The following is a 23,377-nucleotide window of genomic DNA, read 5'->3' on the forward strand; positions in this document are numbered from 1 at the left end:
GGAGAGAGAGTTAAAGAAAGAGAGATGAATATCATCAAATTAAATAAGTTAATAGAGAATATGAAAAGATTCAAGAAATTACACAATTATTGGGAATCGGAAAGGACAATTAAATTGGACAACTTTTTTTGAAAAAAAATAAAAATAGATGGTAGTTTAGGCGGGAAAAGTTGTGAATGACAACTTTCCTTTAGTATAATAGATAAATAAGATGTTTCAATAGCTTATAAGATGTAATTTCTTAAGATATTATAAGTTCTCAAAGTGTTTGGATAATTGAGCTTATAAACTAGAAAGATAGTTTTTAGCTAGAGAGAGAAAATTTTTGTTAGAGTGAGAAAATCGAAAAGAGATAAAATTAGAATGATATAAATGAAAATAAAAAAATTTAGTTGAATTATTTTTGTAAAATAAGTGTTGCTTATAAAAAAAATGAGAAAATAAGTTGGGGTAGAGGGATTTATAAGCTTAATTTATGGTTTATGACTTTAAACTTAAAATTAGAATTTAATTTTACAACTTATAAGCTCTTTATGAGCTTTTTTGTCAAACACTCTGAAAGAGCTTATAAACTGTTAAACAACTTATAAGGTGTTTTAGAGATCTTGTACCAAACACCTCTAAATCGGAGTGGATAAACTACTTGTTATTTTAGATAATAATGAATGCTTATAAAGCGTATTTTGTCATAAATAAACACACACAAAATAAAGGAAAAGGAAAAACCGAAATAGACGATATTTTCCAAATTGGGAAAAGAATACAGGGGGGGGGCGTGCCAGGCTGGACTCAGTAAACTTTTGCATAGACAAATTTATTGGTATTTCTTTTACCCGTTAATTGAAGTGTGAAAATAAAGTAGGAAATTAATGCACGATCTTCTCCTCCGTCCTCCGCCGCGGAACTGAACGGCCGAGAGTCTCTTGATAGTCACTCTGCCGTCAACTGTTTCCTCATTAATTCGTCGTGGTTTACTCTTCCGAATCCCAAACATACAATTATAATCACAATGATATGTGATTATCGAATGAAGGCAGAATTTTCCGCGAATTAGGGTTCCATTCTAGTTAGAACTTGCGGAGATGGCGCGGCAAATGACGTCTTCCGCTTTCCACAAATCAAAAACGCTTGACAACAAATATGTAAGCTGTTATAATATCTCTTGAGCTCAATTTTGTGATTATATGCTTGTCTTTTTCTTTTGGTTAATTATATATATTTTTCCGGATTAACTTATAGATGCTCGGAGATGAGATTGGAAAAGGGGCTTATGGAAGAGTCTACAAGGGTTTGGATTTGGAAAATGGAGATTTTGTTGCAATCAAGCAAGTTTCCCTCGAGAACATTGCTCAGGAGGATCTCAACATCATTATGGTCTGAATTCTCCTTCTGAAATACTCAAACTATTTAGTTAATGTGACTAAAACTGGTCTTTTGTATCATTCGCTTGTGACTTTCATGAATTCGGACTCTTTGCTAATTTTCTTTTTAATTGCCTGACTTCGTTCTTCGTCTGCTGGTACAAACATGATAGCAAGAGATCGATCTGCTAAAGGTAAACTTAATCCACATCTTCTGTTTTTCATCTTCCTGGTAATACAATGTATCAGTCACATCAATTAACTCTCTGTTTAGTGCGTGCATGTTGGCGCTTTTAGCTTACATGCTTTAGGTCCAAACCGGAATGCATAGTTCTCAAGCCATTCGCTTAGAAACGACAGTTATATTATGGCTCTAATGTTTGTCTGCTTTTCTGGTTTACCCTTGACAGACATGATTCCTCAGAATTCATGCACGCAAAAGTTGAACTTTCTGACACCTAGTTAATGACATGGTTACTATGCAATATAGCACTTTAATTATCATGTAATTTTCCTGCTATCTAATCTGAAAATTTGAAAGCAACAAAATTGCTACCGTGTTAGCAGCATTTGGATGTAAATACCACCTTGAGAGCTCACTTCAATTTCAGTATGCAAATATAGAAGGCAGAGAGATAAAATGTTCTAAGAAATCTTAGGAAATTGGGAGGGAAAGAGTGCAGTTTTTGGATAAAATAATCAGAGTCTAGAGATAGTTATATTTTTTTACTGTTATGGTGCGTTCTCTTTGGTTGTAAATTTATCATGAGAAAATGAGGGATAAACAAAATTTCACCCTTTAAATCCTTTCTTTCTTTTCCCTCATTTCCTATAAAATAGAATTTGACCCCTACTCATTTCTCCTTTTCACTACAAAGGAGGGATAATATTATCACACCAAAAACGAAGGGATAATATTATCTCTCCTTTGTAGTGAAAAGGGGGAATTTGTAAGGGTCAAATTCTATTTTATAGGAAATGAGGGAAAAGAAAGGAATGATTTAAAGGGTGAAATTTTGTTTATCCCTCATTTTCCCATGATAAATTTACAACCAAAGAGAACGCACCATAACATGAAATCATAAATTTAAATCTGAAAACTGCAAATTGATATCAATAGCTCTCTTAAAATACATTGGTATAGACATCTCAAAAAAAAAAAATACATTGGTATAGAATTAGAAAACTAAATAGCAACATTTAGATTGATAGGGCCTAAGGCAAAAACCTTAGAGGCCTAAAGGGCTATGGATGGTACTAGAGTGTGCATCCCCACTTTCACATTTTATTTTTTTATTCTGCAAAAATTTATAAATGGATCACATGCTGAGTCATTGGCTCCTGCTTGCATTATTTGATTTTGGCCTTACTCTTCCAGAATCTGAATCATAAGAATATTGTGAAATATCTTGGATCTTTGAAGACAAAAACTCATCTTCACATTATACTTGAGTAAGTCCAGATTCAGACATATTTCTCCAACTTACTTGCAAATTTACGGCCACATTTTTTAATCTACTAGTTATTTTTTTCTAATAGGTATGTGGAGAATGGATCTCTTGCAAATATAATCAAGCCAAACAAATTTGGACCTTTTCCAGAGTCATTGGTGGCTGTTTACATAGCCCAGGTTTCACAACGAACCTCATCCTTTATCAGTTGGTTTCTTTTTTTATATTTTCAGTCTTAAATATCTATTAGTATGTTTCAATCAGGTATTAGAAGGTTTGGTTTACCTGCATGAACAAGGTGTGATTCATCGTGATATCAAAGGGGCAAATATCCTGACAACAAAAGAGGTACACCTAATCTTGCTCAATTGTCGTGTTTCTTAAAGTTGCTCAGACTTTTGTTTACTGATCTGCCTTTTCCTTTGCTGCTTTTGTAATTTAGTTAGCTGTAATTTGGGGATTTTTTTTATTGATACAAATTTATGGCTGTCTTTGATGGGTGCCTATTTTTTTACGACTTTTACGCAAAATGTGTCAGTATATCTTTGCCGTCTTCTCCCACTGATTAGATTTTGACATTAAAATTAAAGCCTATTGAACCAGTATTTCCTTGATCTAACTTAAAATTTCAGGGCCTTGTCAAACTTGCAGATTTTGGGGTTGCTACAAAACTTACTGAAGCAGATGTTAATACTCATTCTGTTGTTGGAACACCTTATTGGATGGCCCCTGAGGTATACTCTATCTCTTTCTTGCCATTTGGGGTTTAGTTTCCTTCTCTTTATTTTTTATCTCAACAATTTTATTTTCTGAGTCTGCTTTGGGTATTTCTTTTCTAACTAATACTAATGTTAAGTGAAGAAAGCTTCCCAATGTTATGTACGCAGCATGTATTTAATCCACTGTACAAACTGTTTTATAATAGAGGGGGTAAGGGATGGAGTTTGTTGTTGAAAAATGTAAAGCCGGAAAGAAATGGTGGGAGGCTTGTGAGTTTAATAGTAAGTGCCTACGGATTCTTTTTGCAAAATCTAACCCAAGTAGGCCTCATAACTAAGGCAGGTCCAACTTTACGGGAAGCAGAACAACTTTTAATAGATTATCTATTTGTGACTCAGCACATCTCATCATTGGTTAGGGTTCTTATGAGTATGTCAGAACAGAGTAGTTGACCATTATGTCGTGTAAGCAGAAACTTTGCATCAACAAACTAATGCATGAGGCTCAGTAAAGTTATTTAATATGATGAAGGCATTAACTACTTTGACCAGTTCATTTAAATTCACTAATCAGTCAATGACAATGATGAGAATTCATAATATGGTGATCAGTGATCACAGTGAAGTTGCATTGAAGTTGTGCCTGCTTTTGCCTGTTTATTCATGCTGTCTATCTTTTCCATGATTTTAATAGTTGATAAAGTAATTGAACCGAGGTGTAACACAGAAGTCAATTTTGTCTTTATGAATGCTAGTAGAAGGTTTGAACTGTTCTGTTGCCATTCTGATTGTGCCCCTTACAATCCTAATGAATACAAATTGAAGGAATTTCAAAGGCTGTGATGGAAACATCTATTTTCTCTATTGATTACTGATTTTATAATGTTTCCCTTAATTACTTCTGTTCCTGATGAGAAGGATAAACAGTGTGTTAAAGATAAAGAGAAGGAACTGCAATAACTCCAATCTCAGTAGAAGAATAATTATTAATCAGAGTTACAGAAGGAACAATGAACTTAGAAGAGAACCCTTTTCTACCCAAGCGCCGAGCACGCCGTTTCTGATCAAAGAAAATCCTAGATAGGTTCCCCTGTAACGGAACAACCTCTCTTACTTTCTGGACCATACGGAATCCCTCGATAGGAGCCCATAGGCCAAAAACCAGCTAAGCAAACAATAATAAAGTCTGAACAAGAAATAATTAAGAAAACTCTGGAAAAGCCTGGTCCTAGGTGCGAGCGTCCTGTGTCTTTGACCTCCTCTGGTGAACATGATTTGCAACACAGTGCACCATCGTAGAAGCTTCTGAAATATCATCTGTAGGATTACGGGTTAGCCAATCTAGTTTTAGGAAAGGGGCAAATGGGTGAGCTTTATGAAGGGGATCAGAGAGAGGGTTATATCACATAATAATGTTAGTATTACCAATATTTCTAACCAAATGGAAAATTAACTGACCCAGCCAAAGGTAATGTGAAGTATAGAGTATTCCTAATAGTAGTGGTATAAAGGTCAAAACAAGATATAAGCTCCCCAGTTATGAATGTTCAATCTTTCTGTTTGGTAATATGTTTTGGTTGTATAATTGTTCAAAGAATGCTATCCTGCATTTTATAAATACCTTCACAATTCAAATTACATAGACAAATTAGAGGAGGCTTTGTAGTACATATGTGTTATGCAATTTTTACATGTTTCTAGAAGTTGATGCATGATGAAAAAACACCTTTTGCCTTCTATGCCAATTTCAGGTCATTGAAATGTCAGGAGTTTGTGCTGCATCTGACATTTGGAGTGTAGGCTGCACTGTAATTGAACTTCTAACATGTGTTCCACCGTACTTTGATCTGCAGCCAATGCCTGCCCTCTTTAGGATTGTACAGGTAGGAATTAGGTACCAGAATTATCATTGTTCTTACAAAAATTTTTTTTGCTTTGAGATTCATGGTTTCTGTTCAGTTATTAGTTATTTTATCTATTCTGCTTCCCATCCTAGCTTGCAGTAACCCTATCACATACAAATTATATTGTAATAGTAATGGTGAGACAGTGTTCATGGACTCGTTTAGCAGCTCTGTTACTGTTGCTTCACTGAAGTTGGTACTTCATTTCTTGTTTCAGGATGAACATCCTCCAATTCCAGATAGTCTATCTCCAGCTATTACAGATTTCCTTCGTCAATGCTTTAAAAAGGTCAGCCTGAAATTGCTATATATTTGTAATATGGTTTTCCTTGTCTTTTCTGTTTGATTGCTTGCAAACAAGCTCTTACTTCTTACTGTCTTGAATTAGACAATCCTTTATTCTATCTATTACTCCCCCTGTCTCCAAAAAAATTGCCACATTGTGGATGGCACGGTTTCTAATAAAATGTGAGTGGAGTTGTTAGTGGAGTAAGGGTCCCACTTTAAATGTGAGTGGAGTTGTGTGGGCCTACTACTATAAATTGAAGTGGCAAATTTTTTGTGGACGAACCTAAAAGGAAATTGTGGGAAAAAAATTCTGTACGTAGGGAGTAATTACTTTACTGCTTTTTCTTGTTTCGTATTTTTTCCTCTCCCCTACCTGGCACGCCTTGTGCAGAGCCTCTCTGAAGGGCCTAGATCACATCTTTTTGCATTACAGTTTTTCACTCCGCTTGTCTTACATAATTTTTTTGGGGGAGATGGGTTTATACTGGTTTTTGCCACAATATTAATTTCAAGAAGTTTTTTTAGATTTTTGTGGCTTCATTACGATAATAAAGAATCCCTGGAAGACGGGTATTACTAGTTTAAGTTAGATACAGTGTTGCTTACACAGTTGCGATAATAAAGAATCCCTGGAAGAGTTGCACACTGTGTTGCGAAGGCGTCCACCTCAGTGGTGGTTTTCGATACTTATAGGCCTGGGTTTTAGATACTTCATACTTACGCCTCGTCTGTGAGAGGCGGCCAACTTGAGGCCCCTAGGTGGTGGTGCAAGGCTTAGCACAGGCGGTTTAGGCAAATTTATGTTTAATGGATCTGATTCTCGGTCCAATATTTAATTAGAAAAGGAACCCAATAAATTTTTCTAGCTAAATTAGAAAGTCCATTCAGAATTTTATATTTTTAACCCTAAAGCTAATGTATTAAAAGTTAAAAAAAAAAAAAAACTGCATGTTCAAGCATCGCACTGACAGCTTCGCGTTGCTTGATCTTCTGCTTTTATTTTATGATTTTAAGACTTATGAACCCTCATCTTAGATTTTTTTGTTTGCTATATGTTGTTTTATATCTTTCTTTAATATTTTTTATGATTTTTTTTATCTTCATTCGAGGATTACCACCTTGCCTCGCAGAGCCGTCTTAAGCTTTATACAATATTGGTTGCATAGTCGGTCTCAAGTCATGAGGAGCTTAGGGCCTTTTTGTGTCAGAATTTTCTAGAGTGTGGAGTGCATTCTGGGGATAACTCTTCCCTTTTGTACTGTTTTGATTTCTTCTAATAATAAATATCTGTTTTTTTTTTTTAGTTATTTCACATAACTAATATTGATGGACCAATTCTTCTAAGACTATTTGTTGATGCTCTTCAAATATTTAAAGTGATCTCTTGTGCTCCCTTGGTATTTAAAGTAGTGCCATTTGCTTATTGTGCCTAAGATACTACCAAATCATGTTAGTGCCATTTGAATTACACTGAAATTTAGTTTGACATTTCAGGATGCTGGACAGAGGCCTGATGCAAAGACATTACTTTCACACCATTGGATTAAAAACTCAAGACGTGCACTGCAGAATACTCTTCGTCATAGTGGAACCCTGAGGTAGTTCATACCAGTTCTCTCTTTGTCCCTGAGCATAAGCACCAATATAATAATTTATTGCCTTAGGAAAACTCGACAAAAGGTCTTCTCCTTTTTTAATTGAGTTAGCTCAACGGAACTGCAATAGTACATGCATACTTGCATCCATTAGTTCATCCTTGGAATTTAGTTTTTTTCACCCAGATTGACATGAAGTCTTAGAGTTATTTGTTGTCTTGAGGCTTGATGCTTGAGGAATTGATTCTGATGAATTTAGTTATTAAGTTCTGATGCTCAGTATATTGTCTAAAATGTTATTGATGTGCGTCTACGCTACCCCCAGATTAGGTTATACACCATGCAATGTCTATTAAACACTGTACTAGAAATATTTTGTTGGCCGAATTTCATTATGTTGATTTTTAACTGTTTAAATTGTTTTGTGCTGTATGAATAGATTCTCTGTTCTTGTAGTGCTTCACATGACCCCTACAATCTCGGAACGCTGGCCTTAACGCCTAATAGTTCATATTATGACCTTAGTATTAGAATTTGTTGGGAGACTTTATGGATTCTGCTGATCTGATTCTGATTTTCTAACGAACGAGTGGAAGAGATCTGCTGTATTGCTGTATCTTTAGACTTAGGTTCTATAATATAGTTCTTGTGAGAAGTCTTTTGCCACTTATACTCTTACTTCTTCCGCATCTAGCTATGAGTTTGTGGTCCAGTGGAAGCACATAATTTCTTTATATAAGTGTTCTTGACTTAAGTAACTGGAAGGCCTTCTTTTCCATGTTCTTATTTTCATTTTATTCAATGTGTCATAGATCTTTTGACTGTCAAAATTGAGAAGATGCAGAGTTTAAGCATAAATTGTGCAATCTGTGCAGGAACATTGAGGAAGTTGGAGCTGGGGGTGCTGATATAAGTAGCAGTGAACAAGGGCATACTATTGAAACCTCTTCTGCTGAGAAAGTAAAGTAATTGTTGTTTGAAACTTTCATGTTCTGTGGCTTGATTTGTCCTCTTATTGTTTGAACCTCTACTTTTGCTTGATCTGAAGATGATGCTTTAAATTATATATTTATGTTCTAAAACCCTGTTTTTGCTTTCAGGATAAAGCAGAGATGTCATCCTCGGAGACTTCAGTTGTTAGCAAGTCTTATGAGGATGAAAGCTTAAAAACTAATCTTACTGAGGAAAGGACAAATAACCTTGAAGAAGATACTATTTCAGATCAAGTTCCCACATTTGTTATCCATGAGAAATCACCTATTGAGACCAGCTCGAGCAGACTTTTGGATAGTCATGAGTCAGCAACTTCTAATTCGGTCGAAGACCAGAGATCTAACCTAAATCAGCAGGGTGAAATGCTGATAAATGGTGTGGTGGAAGGTGCTGAGTCTACAAAGAGAACTGTTGTCGCCAGGAAAGTTGAAAAAAAAGGAAGTGCAGTTGGTATCATTCACGGAAAATTTAGTTTTGGTCAAAAGAACCAAGATTCTAGCCCAAGGAAGGTAATCTTGACTGTTCAGATCCTTTCTGCCTTTCAGTTAAACATGTTTTTTCTGAAAGTGATATTTTTGGCGCAGGGTTATGTGGAATAGTGATAGTCATGAGGGTGGCGTTTTGTCAATTTCTATACTTTCAGTACTGTCATATTTGTAGTTGTAACTTTGAAGATTCTGAATTGATTGTATTTGATTCTCTTTTGAGTGCCCAGTAAATTGCTTATGTGCAGTACGAGACTGAAAATGTGTTGTATTTGTCTGCCTGGTATGGACTTATGGAGTCATTGCCTGTCTGGTAATTTGAGACCACTTATTTCCTTAGCCACGACAACTTGAAAACAAGTATTCTACCAGAACGAAATTAAATTAAGTACTATATTAGGAAGAGTAGCAGATATGGGGCATTGAATATCTTGTAACAACTTGAATCTGTAATTGTTGAATGGGTTTGTGGTTGTATGGCCTACTCATGGTAGTGCAGACTTAAAGGATGTTGGTTGTGCTAAAATGTGACACTTTCTTGTCTTCTTTCCTGGTTAATTTAGCTTTTCCGAGGCATGCTGCTTGAATCATTTGTATACTTCTTCATTCCCTTAATAGGGCTTAATTTCGTCAGAAATGCCAATTCATCAGGTTGTTTATGCATTTGTGTGCTACATACAGTGTTTCTCCTGATCTAATTGCTCTAAATCAATCTGGTTTCTGCATGTGTAGGCTGTGAAGGAACCAATGTCTTCAGGAGGAAATGAACTTAGTAAATTCAGTGACTCCCCGGGTGATGCTTCTTTGGATGATTTATTTCATCCCTTGGACAATTTGGAGGACCGGGTAGCTGAAGCCTCTACTTCTGCATCCTCTTCAAATGTAATTCAAGGAAATATGGTATCTGATGGTGGAAAGAATGACCTGGCAACAAAGTTACGGGCTACAATTGCTCAGAAACAAATGGAGAATGAATCTGTTCAGGCTAGTGGTGACCTACTTCGCTTAATGATGGGTGTTTTAAAGGAAGATGTAATTGATATTGATACTCTGGTAAGATTGACTATATAAAATGGAATTTACTTTCTTATCAAAATTCCTCTAGTCTATTATCTTATGCTTAACATGCTTGTCAGGTATTTGAAGATAAATTGCCTGCAGAAAATCTTTTTCACCTTCAGGTACATCTAGCTATTCTCTTGCAGGATTGCTTTCTCTTCTTATCCAGGTTATATGTCAACATTGTGTTAAAACTTGCTACAAGGTTGTCCTGATTATTTGTTGACGGGTACTGCTTCGTGGTGGCGTACTAGACACGACTACTGTAAAGGGAGAGAGACTTGGTTTGAGCATTAGTTTTCACTTGATAAACTTTTACTCCTGTCTGTGTTTTGAGTTCCTATGTATTTTTCAGTCATTAGTGCTTAAATATATCGACATAATGAGTCGCTATAATCATGATTATGGCTATTATTTTCTATGGGATTGATGAAAGAGTTCTGATGCATGCTTTCTCCAGTATTGTTAGAAGTATTATGTTTTCTAACTCAGCCAGTTTTGAAAGTCCTTTACTGCTTCTTGGAGTCTAGGCATCATGTATCTCTTGGGAAGTTTCCATGGATTATCTTGCTTAATGATCTATTTGTTAGATATGGAATTAGTTTTTGTATCCTGATCCTAGTTGTGTTGTGGCCAAATTTTATATGTTTTTCAATTTTGTTGTTATTAATATGTTCTTCTGTTACAGAAATAGATGCAATTTCTTAACTTTCATGTGGTTTCTCTTGCACAGGCTGTTGAATTCAGCAAATTGGTGTCTTTGCTGAGGCCAGATGAACCAGAAGATGTGATAGTATCTTCTTGTCAGAAGTTGACAACTTTCTTTCATCAGCGACCAGATCAGAAGATTGTTTTCATTACACAACATGGTTTGCTCCCTCTAATGGAACTGCTTGAGGTTCCAAGAACTCGCGTATGTAACTAGCATGAAGTTCAATAAATTGTTTTTCCTTGTTGCTTTATATGCACTGAGTGAGTTATTGTGTGGCTGATCAGTTTCATCCCATATCAGGTTATATGCTCAGTTCTACAAGTTCTGAATCAAATAATCAAAGATAACACAGAATTTCAGGAGAATGCTTGTCTAGTGGGTCTTGTAAGTGTTCTGCAAATCTAATTCTCTCTTTCTGTATGTGTAGGTTGAAGTTGACTGTATGTGTGGGTTGAAGTTTGAAGACATGTTAAACAATTCAATTCCAGGAATATGTATTGTTTAGGTCCACTTGAACCATGATGAAGGTCAATAATGGTGCCTAAAGCATTATATTTTGTTACAAACTTTCTGATTTGAAGTTAAAATACCAACTCATTTAACTTGATGGTTATCCATGTGCTTCACTCTGTGACTGTAAACTTTTGAGTTACTTAGAGTGACTGGTAAGTATTCTGATTATATTAGGATTCCGATCTTCTTCCTGTAGATAAATAATTATACAGTACTCAAGAAGAAATTGACTTTTAGATAGGGTCTTTCTGGATATGAAAGTAAGAAGTCCTTAATTTTTCAATTTACTATTATTTGGATTCTTCTTTCATTCTTTGTATGTATAGTTGTATTACCAAAACTCGCTGTAACTTTCGTCAAGTTACCTATCTATATAAGACTGGTTAAGGTATTTATAGAAATCACTTGATCTCTGGTGGCATACTCTGGGTGAGAGTTTTGGATCATAGAAGGGATGTTGAAATCTCTGATCTTCATCACATTATAAATTTATGCTAATGATTGATATCTTGATGCCAAATTTCCTTCTACTTGTAACTTGTTCGATCCCCTTCCAAAGAAAAGAAGTATGGAAATGAAGTCTGTTATAGAGCCTTTTTTTTGGTATTGTTGGTTACATTGAAATGTACTTATAAAAATGTTCCAGATTCCCATTGTGATGAGTTTTGCTGTACATGATCGTCCACGGGAGGTGCGCATGGAAGCAGCCTTTTTTTTTCAACAACTCTGCCAATCAAGGTTAAATGTTATCTCCTGAGAATTATTTCTTGACCTATATTCTTCTGCTTCAGTGTATGATATTTAATCTTTTGTTTCCTCCAGCTCTCTGACATTGCAAATGTTTATTGCTTGTCGTGGTATACCTATCTTGGTGGGCTTTCTAGAGGCTGATTATGCGAAGTACAGGTAGATTTTTATAGATGCCATTCTTGTCAAAATTGTGCAATTTTTCATCCAGTTTAGATAATTTCTAGAACCTAAACTAAAGAAGCTAAGGTTCTGTGTTTAAACAGTTGGATATGAGGCAAATACATCTTTAGGTCCTTGTATTTTAATGTTTGTTTTAATATTTTTTATTTCCATTTTTCATGTTTTAATCAGTTCTTGTACTTCTAGATTTCATCTCACAGGGTCCTTTCCGACTGACTTTTGAAATATTTAATGTTGCAATAAAACAAGGGCTACTGAAAGGAACTTCTGAAATAGCAGGAGTTATCACAGTATATGAACACACTTTGCAACAGGAACACATCACATAAGATAAGAATAAATATTTATAGTCAGTTAGAAAAATGTGACTATATGTCATCTGTTGCCTAACATTTATGGTACTGGCATATTATTTTGTGTACTGATGACATGATATGCACTTATGAAAAAAACTCCGACAAAATATTCGGACAAAAAATATTTTAGTTTTATCCATTTGTTTCCATTTCTAAGTTAAAAATGTTCCCCCCCCCCCCCCCCACCCCGGCCAGGGTAAGTGATATTTTACACCCTCTAAATTGGCCTGGCAGATTGCACCTTAAAAAACTATAATGTGTTAATATATGATAACTTCAAGTTGCATCCTGAATCACATTTTGCTGAAAGTAGAAGTGTGCTTCTGTGTACCAAGCCTAGAGTACAATATGTTCTTTACATTTGATGAAGAATGGAAGATTATTAGTGGAACAAATCAACAAAATTGATAAATGGTTAATATATGATCGTATATCTTAATTTACCACATGTTCTATAAAGTTTTATTTGAACAAATCCAATAAGTGTTTACCAATATCCATTTTATGTATGCCATACTTCTGATTTCTCTCATCACAAAATCCTTGTTCTTAAACAGCAACACTAAGTATTTTGGCAAGTATATGAGAAAAACATGTCATGCAAGGACTAACTACAAGCGGGGTTAATTGAAACAAACTTTTAAGAAAGAGGACATAAAGATGCATTTTGCAAAAATTACTCCCTCTGTCCCCTAATGTCATACCCCTTTTACCATTTTAGTCCGTCCCCCAATTTCATACCCCGTTCTATTTTTAGTAAAATTACTTCACACAACCCCATAAAAGGTGGGACTCATACTCCACTTTAACACTATCATAAAGGTGGGATCCTTATTCCACTAACAACACACTCAACCATTTTATCAAAACCCGTGTCATTCTCAAAGGGGCATGAAATTGAGAGATGGAGGGAGTATTTGTTTTGAGTTTATGGGATTTAAGTGAATAGACAAATTATGTAGGATTTAGCCTGAAGACCTAGATCATACCTGTCTAGGTTGCCCTTCCTCCCTTCTATTCTGGCATAGAGTGTTGGAACGAATTGGGCTTGTCTAATCTTGGTACTTGGTAGTTTGTTATGCAAAAAGGGTAAAGTGTCATAAGAGGGGTTATCATTCCAGCCCTCTGTTGGTCATTCTGCCTGCAGAGTGAATGTTTTAGGATCAAGGAGAATCCTTTGAGGAATGTGGGGTAGGTAAAGTTTAGAGTTGCTTGGTGGGTCTCAAACCATAAAATCTCAAGGGTGTTCTATGTGTGTTTGTTTGTTGGATATGTAGCTATAAGTTGGGTTCGTATCTTTTGTTAGGATGCCATCACTCTTTCGGGATTTTTCATCGCTTATTGTAATAGCCCCATCTCTTTTCTATAAACTTTAGTGTTTCCTATTAAAAGATAGTTTTGGATTGTGTAGAAACACATTAATAGTTCAATTGCTTTCTCTTACATCAGAATTAGAAATGTAATCAAATTTGGATAATTTCTGTATTTCATCTATACTGGCTATGGGGTACTACAGCCATTCTCACCTGTAGGTTTATCCTATTGCATTATTCTTTGTGACTATCCATATTTCTGAGTCATTATATTATTGTGACCTAGGAACTCGTTTTGGTTTTCATTTGGTATGCTAATTACTTTTGTTGCCTCACTTCCAGGGAAATGGTTCATATGGCTATAGATGGAATGTGGCAAGTTTTTAAGCTTCAAAAGTCAACCTCTAGAAATGATTTTTGTCGTATAGCTGCCAAGAATGGGATACTACTCAGACTTATTAACACTCTTTATAGTTTGAATGAAGCAACCCGTCTAGCTTCTATAGCTTCTGGTGGTGGGTTTGCTTCAGATGGTCTAAGTTCACGACCAAGATCTGATGCTCTGGATGCTAACAGTCCAGTTACGCGAATAGATTCTACGTTTTATGGGAATGACCTGCCTGATCACCTTAAAGTTAAGCCTGGAGATCATATTTCACAAACTGGAATACTAGAACCTTCGCGAGCTTCTGCATCACATTCTCCTGAATCGAGATTCATTGCTTCAGATGCTGATAGGCCTCAATCCAGCATTTCTAATGTGGAGGCATTAGGTGCTTCAAGAGTGACAGATCCTGCATCTTTGGACAGATTATCCAATTCGGCAATAAAGGATCACCTTCCTACTAGAGACAGGGAAAGTGTAGACAGGTGGAAGAATGAGCCTTCTAGAGCTGAAGTTGACCTAAAGCAGCAAAGAGGTGCCAATATAACAGGTGGAAGAATATCCATGGATAGGGCTCCAAAATCCATGGATGCCACAACAAATGGATCATCTGCTCACACTGGTAGTCAGCAAGAAAATATTCGACCCCTTTTGAGTTTGTTGGATAAAGAACCGCCATCACGTCATTTCTCTGGGCAGCTTGAGTATGTGAAACATCTTACAGGGATGGAGAAACATGAAAGCATTTTGCCTCTTTTACATGGATCAACTGACAAGAAAACAAATGGTCTTGACTTTTTGATGGCTGAATTCGCAGGTGAGCAAATATCTGCTCATTTATCATAGTTGTTTCGAAAGTTAATCTCTGAGTTACTCTTTCAATACCTGACCCAAGTCCCACAACTATATGCCTGAAGGATAAATTTGATAGAGTGAAAGGATTGAGATAAGCAAAGAACTAGAGAACTGAAAGAAATAAATTAAAATAAATAATGAACAAAGAAAACAGAGAGTAACCCTCCTCTTGCGAGGCCTACAGCAAGAACGCTGTCCCGAACTCCTCTTGCGTGGCCTACAGCAGAAGCTGTCCAGAATAATACTGTAGCGATATTCGATAATCCTAACCCTAACTCACTATTAACTTATTTAAAGACCTACAGAAACTTGAGGCCCAAGAAATATCTTGGAGCCCACACAAAAGCATGACCCATTACTTTATTCTAGCCCTAAATAACTTAAGCCTAAATAACTAAATAAATTAAAGAAACAATATATAACTAATTAACTATTACTAAATAATGATCTGTATCAAAATTGCTTTAGAATCTTTCAGTTTTGATTCTTGTGGTAATTGTGTCTTGGACATATTGCTTTGCAGTTTTACTTTGTGAATGGTCATTTAGCCATTGTAGCTTGTTTTTAGTAAAGAGTTATAAGCACTAATGTACTATGACCCTAATAGTTTCTAGTTTCTTCCCAGAGGTCTCTGGCAAAGGAAGGGAAAATTCTAATGTAGATTCATTGCCTAGAAGTTCGCCTAAAGCAGCAAATAAGAAACATGTGACATCGAACGGGGGAACTGTTGCTGCTTCTGGAATTGCATCACAAAGAGCATCTGGCGTGCTATCCGGTTCAGGAGTTTTGAATGCTAGACCAGGGAGTGCAACATCATCAGGACTACTTACCCATGTGGTCTCACCATGGAATGTTGATGTTGCTCGGGAGTATCTGGAAAAGGTTGCAGACCTTCTATTTGAATTTGCTGCAGCAGACACTGCAGTAAAATCTTATATGTGCAGCCAAAGTCTGCTTAGTCGTCTCTTCCAAATGTTCAATAAGATAGAACCCCCGATTCTTCTAAAGGTATAGAAAAAGTTTCTCTTTTTTCAACGTTGCTCTGCGTTTAATCTGTTTCTGGTCAAAGGTTCTTATAATCATGTTCCTTTAGCTGTTGAAGTGTATAAACCATCTGTCAACGGACCCACATTGCTTAGAACATCTTCAACGAGCTGATGCTATCAAATATTTAATCCCAAATCTTGATCTCAAAGAAGGTTCCCTTGTGTCACAAATACATCATGAGGTGAGACATTGTTTGTATTCTTTTACTTACATTCTACTATAGGGTGATTATACTCTGCCCTCTTACAGTCTTAATAACTCATCTAAATGGCTACTCTGGATAAATTAAATTCATAGGTTAAGTGCTGTAGTATAGGCAATGGGTGCTATTACTTTTCGTATTTCTGTATATAGTTGAAGTAACTTACCTGACATGGGCTGCAGAGCTTGCATTTGGGCCACTTCTAGCTGTACTTCTTTGTTATGTCATTTGTGGATATATGATAGTCTGATGAACAGCAATTAAAATTTGTTGAGTATGCTTGAATGTGAGGTATAGTTGGAGTTATAGGTGGTGTCTTGGGGTTTACTTGGTAAAAACTCAATCTGATTCAGTACATGCAGTTGACCAAATACTAAACCATATGGTTCTATTATCTTTTCAAACTGAGCGCTTAATGTTCTTTAATGATTTCATCTCCCCTTCAGTACGCTTGATCTTTCTCATTTGACATTGTCTGTCTTCTTTCATTCGCTGAAGGTCCTTAATGCTCTATTCAACCTATGTAAGATTAATAAGAGGAGACAGGAACAAGCTGCAGAAAATGGGATCATTCCCCACTTAATGCATTTCATCATGTCAGATTCTCCTCTAAGACAGTATGCATTGCCTTTGCTTTGTGATATGGCTCATGCATCGAGAAATTCAAGGGAGCAGTTGCGAGCTCATGGAGGACTGGATGTGTATCTGAGCCTTCTTGAAGATAATATCTGGTCTGTGACTTCACTAGATTCTATTGCTGTATGCTTGGCCCACGACAATGAGAATAGGAAAGTAGAACAGGCTTTGCTAAAAAAGGATGCTGTCCAGAAATTGGTGAAGTTCTTCCAGTGCTGTCCGGAACAACACTTCTTGCACATATTAGAACCATTCTTGAAAATTATCACGTACGTCTCTACTGATATCTATGTATCTTCCATATTTTATATATTATGTGCCCTCATGCATCTTTATAGTATTCTTAGTCTTACAGATATAATCATTAGCTTGATTTAGATCTAATTAATGCATAACATCTCAAGGGATTAACTTTTTAGAATTTGCTATAGTGACTTAAGTTTCTGGCGAAACAATTATTGGAGAATTACTAGCCTTATTTCCTTCTCTAATTTGATTTTAGGCTGAAATAAAACTGCTTTCTATGGGAAATAAGAATGTATTAAGAGATGAGAGAATGAATGAGCATTTTATTGGCGAGTAACGCATTGTATGTAGAAACTCTGGTACTTTGTGTTCCATTTGCATCTGAAATGCTGCAGAAGTTGCCCGTCTTAGGCCTTTCCTGATTTTTTTTGGAATCAATATATAAGTCCAATTTGTGCATATGCAATTTGTATCTACTTTTCATGACTACAATTGCACCCAAATATATTCTTTTTTATCTCAATAGAGTTTGGCTGAACCCACTTTCTCCAGATTTGAGTACGGTCAACCCACTATTACGCTGCAGTAATTGGACTTTAAGTCCAACCATGGATGTCAAACCAAACTAATATTCTTTGGATTATATAATGGAAATAGTTAACATTATGTCGGTTTTAGCCTCCCAGTCCGGAGAATAGGATATATATATTTGATCTGGGAAGTGGTTCAGTTTCCATATATGCACCTTCTATTGACTTGCTACTCATTTTTAAGTGTGGTGTATCCAGTGATTCATGTAATGGACATTTTCATCTGGCTTTATTCAGTGGATCTCACAACGCTTTATGAATTATGTTGCAGAAAATCTTCTCGAATAAATACTACTCTGGCAGTTAATGGTCTGACACCACTGCTAATCTCGAGACTTGATCATCCAGATGCAATAGCTCGTCTGAATTTGCTTAAGTTAATAAAGGTATGTGACTTTATATACCGTATTGTGCTATATCAAGAAGAATCAGTCTGCACTCTGCAGTAAAACTGAGTGACCTTGATACTAGGAAAACTTTCTGTGTTTTATTATTTTCTTAGTAGGTGGTGTAGGGGAATTCATGTAAAACTATAGCTGCAAATTACAACTTAGCATCAGACAGGACTCTCACACTACCACATATGTCATAAATCACGTAATGGGGTGTGCGTAGTGGTTATCATTAAAAAAATGTTATCCTTGTCTAGCTTTTTCGTGTTTCGCTGCTCTCAATTATCTAAAGAAATTGAATGCACAGACCAAAAATCCACTTTGTCTATGATGAGTTCAGTTTTCTATTTATCACCAGTCACCTTTAGCTGGAACAAAGTTTCTATACCAAAGTTCTACTTCGTCAGAGTTGGGTGTCACCTTGCATTTTCTTGCAACCCAGCTTCTTCTGCACTACCTGTTACCTACTGTAACCATGATGAAAATAGATGAAGGGGTTCTATGTTCCAAGAATTAAAGAGGATATCGAACTGAGTAGCTCTCTCTTTTTGTCCCATCCTACTGTTGCTGGCTACCTTTTTTGGTTCTCTAAGAGTTGTTACCTTGAAGATCCGCTATTTGCAAGCCCAACTTTCTTTGAAACGCCACCTTTTGCATTCTCTCCAAAATCCGTACATTCCCACATTCTTTGTTACTGAATCAGCAACCTTTTGGCTTTCGTCAAACCTTAAATACAAAACTAGCCCTACATAGTTGAAAAGTCAAGTGTCTGAACTTGACATTTTCCTATTCCCTAGTAAAATGATGCACGGGACTCTATCCATTACGTATTTGTTGCTGTATGGAAATGAATGTTGCTGCATATATGTAGGTTATGCTTAGTTGTTAGTTTCTTCCAAGGTTATCTTCTTTAAATTATCCGTGAAATAGTTTTTGATATGATGCATGATGAACTGGTTAGGTGTTGATAGGTATTTGATAAATAATATATAGAATATGAGTATCTCTAGTTGTGCTCGTATTGTAAGGGGTGTGTTTTGATGTTGCGTTTTGTGGTCAGGCGGTATATGAGCACCACCCACGTCCAAAGCAACTGATAGTGGAGAATGATCTGCCTCAGAAGCTTAAGAATTTGATTGAGGAGAGGAGAGATGGGCAGAGTTCTGGAGGCCAAGTTTTGGTTAAACAAATGGCCACTTCACTCCTCAAAGCACTTCATATCAACACCGTTTTGTAATGTAAATCTTTTTCTTTTTTCCGCTTGTAAAGTTTCTTTATTCCCAATCCTCGCTTTGCTTTGTTTCTTTTCTTGTTTTTTCCCTTTTGATGTTTTTGCTCATTTTTAATTGTTATCCACGTCAATTTTTTTGTAATTATTTTGTTTTGCAAACAAAAGTGATATAGCAACTTAATGTTTGTACCGTTGTTTGATACTAGTTTATTTTAATATCCTCATGTATTATATTACTAGCTATGATATACAACCCACTCTTGGGTAATTTTTTCAGCAGAAAGTTTTATCATTATTCCATTTTGATTTAATAAATTATAAACTGATAAAATGCGTTATAAAACTATAAGAGCATCCACCTTGGTCGGTTCATAAATCTTACGCCAGTCTGCCCAAGTGATGAGTCGACCGATGCGGAAAGGGGGAGCTCAAGTTGCGGCTCGTTCAAATGAGCTCGGCTCATTGCCTCTTTAAGGTGCGCATGTCTTCACTCGTTGAATACTTAAAAAAGAGTTCATACCTGAACCAAGTGACTGCCATTGATGTGGAGAGAAAGAAAGAAACAGAAGTCGGAGGAGCAGCGCTCCAGCACACGTGTAAATCAAAAGAGAAAATGAATTAGCGTTAATAAAATATTTTAATGGGCTAAAATTTTGGGCTTTTGTCAAATTTTAGCAATATATAGTTTAGGTTTTTGTTAAATTTTAAAGGCTTAAAGTACAAATCCATCCCTAAAGTGGACACCCTTAAAGCATATCCCTCCCCATTCTCGACCTTGGCCCAAATAAACTCCTAGAGTTCATGAAAATGGTACATTTAAACCCAGCGAGAAAATGTCCGTTTTCTTGCCGTTAAGTTATTTTTTTTTTACTCTCCCACCGGCCGTCCCTTCCTGTTCAGACCACCGCGCACCATAACTCCGACCACCACCACGCCACCCCAGCCGCACAGACGCACACACACCAACATCCCCCCTCATTTCCTCTTCTTCTCTGACAGCGGCAGCCAGCACCGGCGGCTGCCATTTCCCTCTGACTTCCCTCTCCCTTGCATCTTCTTTCTCGTGACTCGTACACAGACCAGACGCACACACATACTCTATCTCTCAAAATCGAGCCCTAACAGTCGCCTCACAAATCTCCGGCTGACAGCAGCAACTAGCCACTGTCCTCGCCCTTATCTCTCGCCCTCATAGACAAATGCAACCACACACATACTGACTCCATATTCCCCAAATTTCCACGCACAGACACGCGCCAAAAGCGGATTTCTCTCTATCTCTCTTTCTTGAGGCTCCACCACGCAACTTTCCTTCCGGCGAGAAGCCACCTATAGTTATTTCGAATAAAATTTTTATTTGGTGGATATATGTTATTTCATATATATTTGAGGTTGGTATATGGTTGGTGAATAAATTGGATTTATATTTAAGATTTATTTCGTATATGTTTGGTGAATAAATTGGTGGATTTATACCGAATAAATTGAGGTTTATATTAGTTTGGTGGATTTACTGTATTACGCATAAAATAATAACGTTTTTCACGAAATTCAGAATGATAAAATTGCATAAATATTAATTAAAATTAAACAAGCTTAATTAACCAACTAGCCGCCTAAATTTAGTTTTTAGAGCACTAGCCGCTCTCCCTGGAAAACCAACGGCTAGTGCTGTAAAAAATTAAATTTAGGCGGCTAGTTGTTTATTTAAGCTTTTTTTATTTTATAATTACTTTTCGAGTGCTTTATGATTTAATAATGCATTATTTGGTATTTATTTTATATTTTTCAGAATTCATAAAATAGCCTTTCAAATAGTGGGAGAATCCTAAAAAGGTCACTCGCCGCCCAAAATTATTCTTCTCACGCCACTAGCAGTCGACGAGCCATTGTCGACGGCTAGTTGTGTGAGAAGCTTAATTTTCCGCGGCTAGTTTGGTTTTCAGAATTCCCCCACTATTTTTAGCCTAGTTATTGTGAAATTATTAATATGTATGTGTATTTGGTTGATGAAATTGAGCTATTTATGATTTTGGAATAGGAGATTATCCCTTATTGGAGGCCCCGTACGATCAATCATTCTGGGACTCAGATCGGTATATACTACAAGACCATTTACTTGACTCAAGTAACGCGTAGACTCAATGACATTGGGGGTGAAGTACTGGAGAACACATTCAGACAGGGGTGCTTTGGTATGCTGATGGATTGGGACCCGGGCTACAAGTGCAACATGGCATTGTACCATGTTGTGTCTCGTCGGATTAAGATGAGAGGCGACGGTCAGGAGGGTGAGGACATCTGGTTCTATATCAATGGAAAGAGGATTTGCTTTTCACCGGGAGATTTTTTCCTCATCACAGGATTGTCGTTCGGGGAGTCGCCTTTTGATCCTGAGGCAGAGCACGATCTGAGAAGGTCTAGAGCATTCATGCGATTTTGCTATGGGTAGCATTTATCAGTTGGGGCATTGAGCGATCAATTTTTGGACACGAACAATCCGGTCCATGACCCTGATGGCTCGATATACCTTCGTGTGGTCCACTTGTTGGTGCTACACGCATTTATTTTGGGAGTGGACTTGCCACAACCCGTGGAGCCGTGGACATGGGCTTTGGTAGATGACTTGCAGGCATTTTCCACATTTTTATGGGCAGCCTACGCATATAATTACTGGATGAAGAATATAAAAGTGACATTGAAGTACCACTTCTACGGTCCTTCATATGCCCTATTTGTTTGGGCACTTGAGGTTGTTGACGGCTTGGGCAGAGTCGTGGCCATACATAATGCGGGGTTACACTCTAGATGCTGGAGGTGGACGTTCTTGAAGTCCGCCAGAGAGGAGTTACAGCCTTATTTGAGGTAATAATTTATGTATTTATTTGTTAATCATATTGTATTTTATGAATATTAATCTTTAGTTACATATTTTCTTATTGTAGGACGGACGAATTACCGAGATGAGGCCCGATGAGCACGAGGTCACGACGTATTATTCGCGATCGGTGACAGGCGCAGATGATCTAGGCGTCCCATTTTTGGGCCCCCAACCATTTGGTAGGCATGCTTGGGCACGCTACAGTGGTGGGCACGGCAGCGATGTTTCTATTCATCATGAGCCACGACGTCGCAGTTCGAGGCGGGACCCTGGCAAGCGCCCGAGAGCACAAGTAGTGGAGACCTCATCCAGCAGCGACCATCACGAGTAGAGTGGCGGCGATCTCCCCGTGACTTCCGATCGGACGTCTTACAGGGACTCGAGGCCCAGGCACAAGGGAGAGAGTAGTGCTCCTGTGCCATCACAGTGAAGCGAGCAGGATTGGCAATGCATGCAGCAAATGATGCACGAGAGTGAGGGCCGGATACAGAGGAATGTGAAGGAGAGCCTATTCACGAGGATGAAGAATTGGTTCGAGGAGAAGTTGGAGTCTATGTGTTGTCGATGCTCGCATAACACTGATGTTTATGTGCCCAGACCTGCTCCACGATCTCACTCAGAGAGGCGACGCGAGCCCGAGCCCGACTCTGATCCGACAACGCGTGCATCCTCGAAGGCCCCATCGCATCACTGGTTCCCTGTACACGAGTCCCCTGAACGGGAGGCGGGACATCCTATCGGTGATGATGCGCACACCCCACAGTGGCAGCATGATCCTTTTGGTGGTCCGATTACTTTTGGGGATGTGGACACTCCGTACATGGATGTCCAACATTTAACGCTATTCGGTGAGTCGAGTTCTTATGCGGGTCCACGCTACTCGTGGGCTGAGCAGGGTACTAGTTCAGCATACCCGACTGAGCTGCCTTGTTCTTTGATGCCGATTCTTAGAGAGGCTGGATATACTGAGGCAGAAATGCACCAGTATTGGCAGCAGTATAATGGGGGTATGTTGTCTTTGCATTAATGTTATAGTCATTTAACTTCTGTTTGCATTGTTTAACTTGTGTTGTTTTAAATGAAACATAGGGAGTTTCTGAGGCGGTACCTGCCGTTCCCCTCAGAATTTGTCCACTAGAGATTGCACCACCGCGTAGAAGCCACCGACAACGCCAGCTGTCGGCTGCACTTCGATCACCATACGTTCACAACGCCGTGCCGAAACCCGTCGAG

The 23,377-nt window shown here is 37.5% G+C and overlaps 2 protein-coding genes across 3 annotated transcripts in view; both read left to right on the plus strand.

Annotated features, from left to right (window-relative positions):
- LOC130994204 (uncharacterized) overlaps positions 1–1,054 on the plus strand; it is a 10,579-nt gene extending 9,525 nt beyond the window's left edge. The window contains exon 2 of the mRNA XM_057919238.1: positions 1,034–1,054. Coding sequence (XP_057775221.1) covers positions 1,034–1,054 — 21 coding nt within the window. The remainder of the gene's footprint in view (positions 1–1,033) is intronic.
- LOC130992872 (MAP3K epsilon protein kinase 1-like) lies at positions 817–19,539 on the plus strand. Of its 2 annotated transcripts, XM_057917628.1 has the most exons (24): positions 817–1,142; positions 1,240–1,374; positions 1,535–1,555; positions 2,740–2,813; positions 2,901–2,991; positions 3,077–3,160; positions 3,445–3,546; positions 5,283–5,414; positions 5,653–5,724; positions 7,218–7,321; positions 8,194–8,278; positions 8,419–8,820; positions 9,529–9,849; positions 9,933–9,977; positions 10,589–10,768; positions 10,868–10,951; positions 11,727–11,818; positions 11,903–11,986; positions 14,022–14,881; positions 15,545–15,927; positions 16,013–16,147; positions 16,667–17,073; positions 17,912–18,026; positions 19,093–19,539. In XM_057917628.1, exons 1-24 carry the CDS (start codon positions 1,083–1,085, stop codon positions 19,267–19,269), a joined length of 4,245 nt encoding a protein of 1,414 aa, XP_057773611.1. In that variant the 5' UTR covers positions 817–1,082; the 3' UTR covers positions 19,270–19,539. The 2 variants fall into 2 exon arrangements, with proteins under 2 accessions (XP_057773611.1, XP_057773612.1); XM_057917629.1 differs by lacking the exons at positions 817–1,142; positions 1,240–1,374; positions 1,535–1,555; positions 2,740–2,813; positions 2,901–2,991 and having other exon boundaries at positions 3,098–3,160; positions 3,464–3,546.
- Positions 19,540–23,377: the final 3,838 nt, after the last annotated feature.

Source organism: Salvia miltiorrhiza, chromosome 7 (genome assembly GCF_028751815.1).
Source record: "Salvia miltiorrhiza cultivar Shanhuang (shh) chromosome 7, IMPLAD_Smil_shh, whole genome shotgun sequence".
NCBI classification, from domain to species: Eukaryota; Viridiplantae; Streptophyta; class Magnoliopsida; order Lamiales; family Lamiaceae; genus Salvia; species Salvia miltiorrhiza.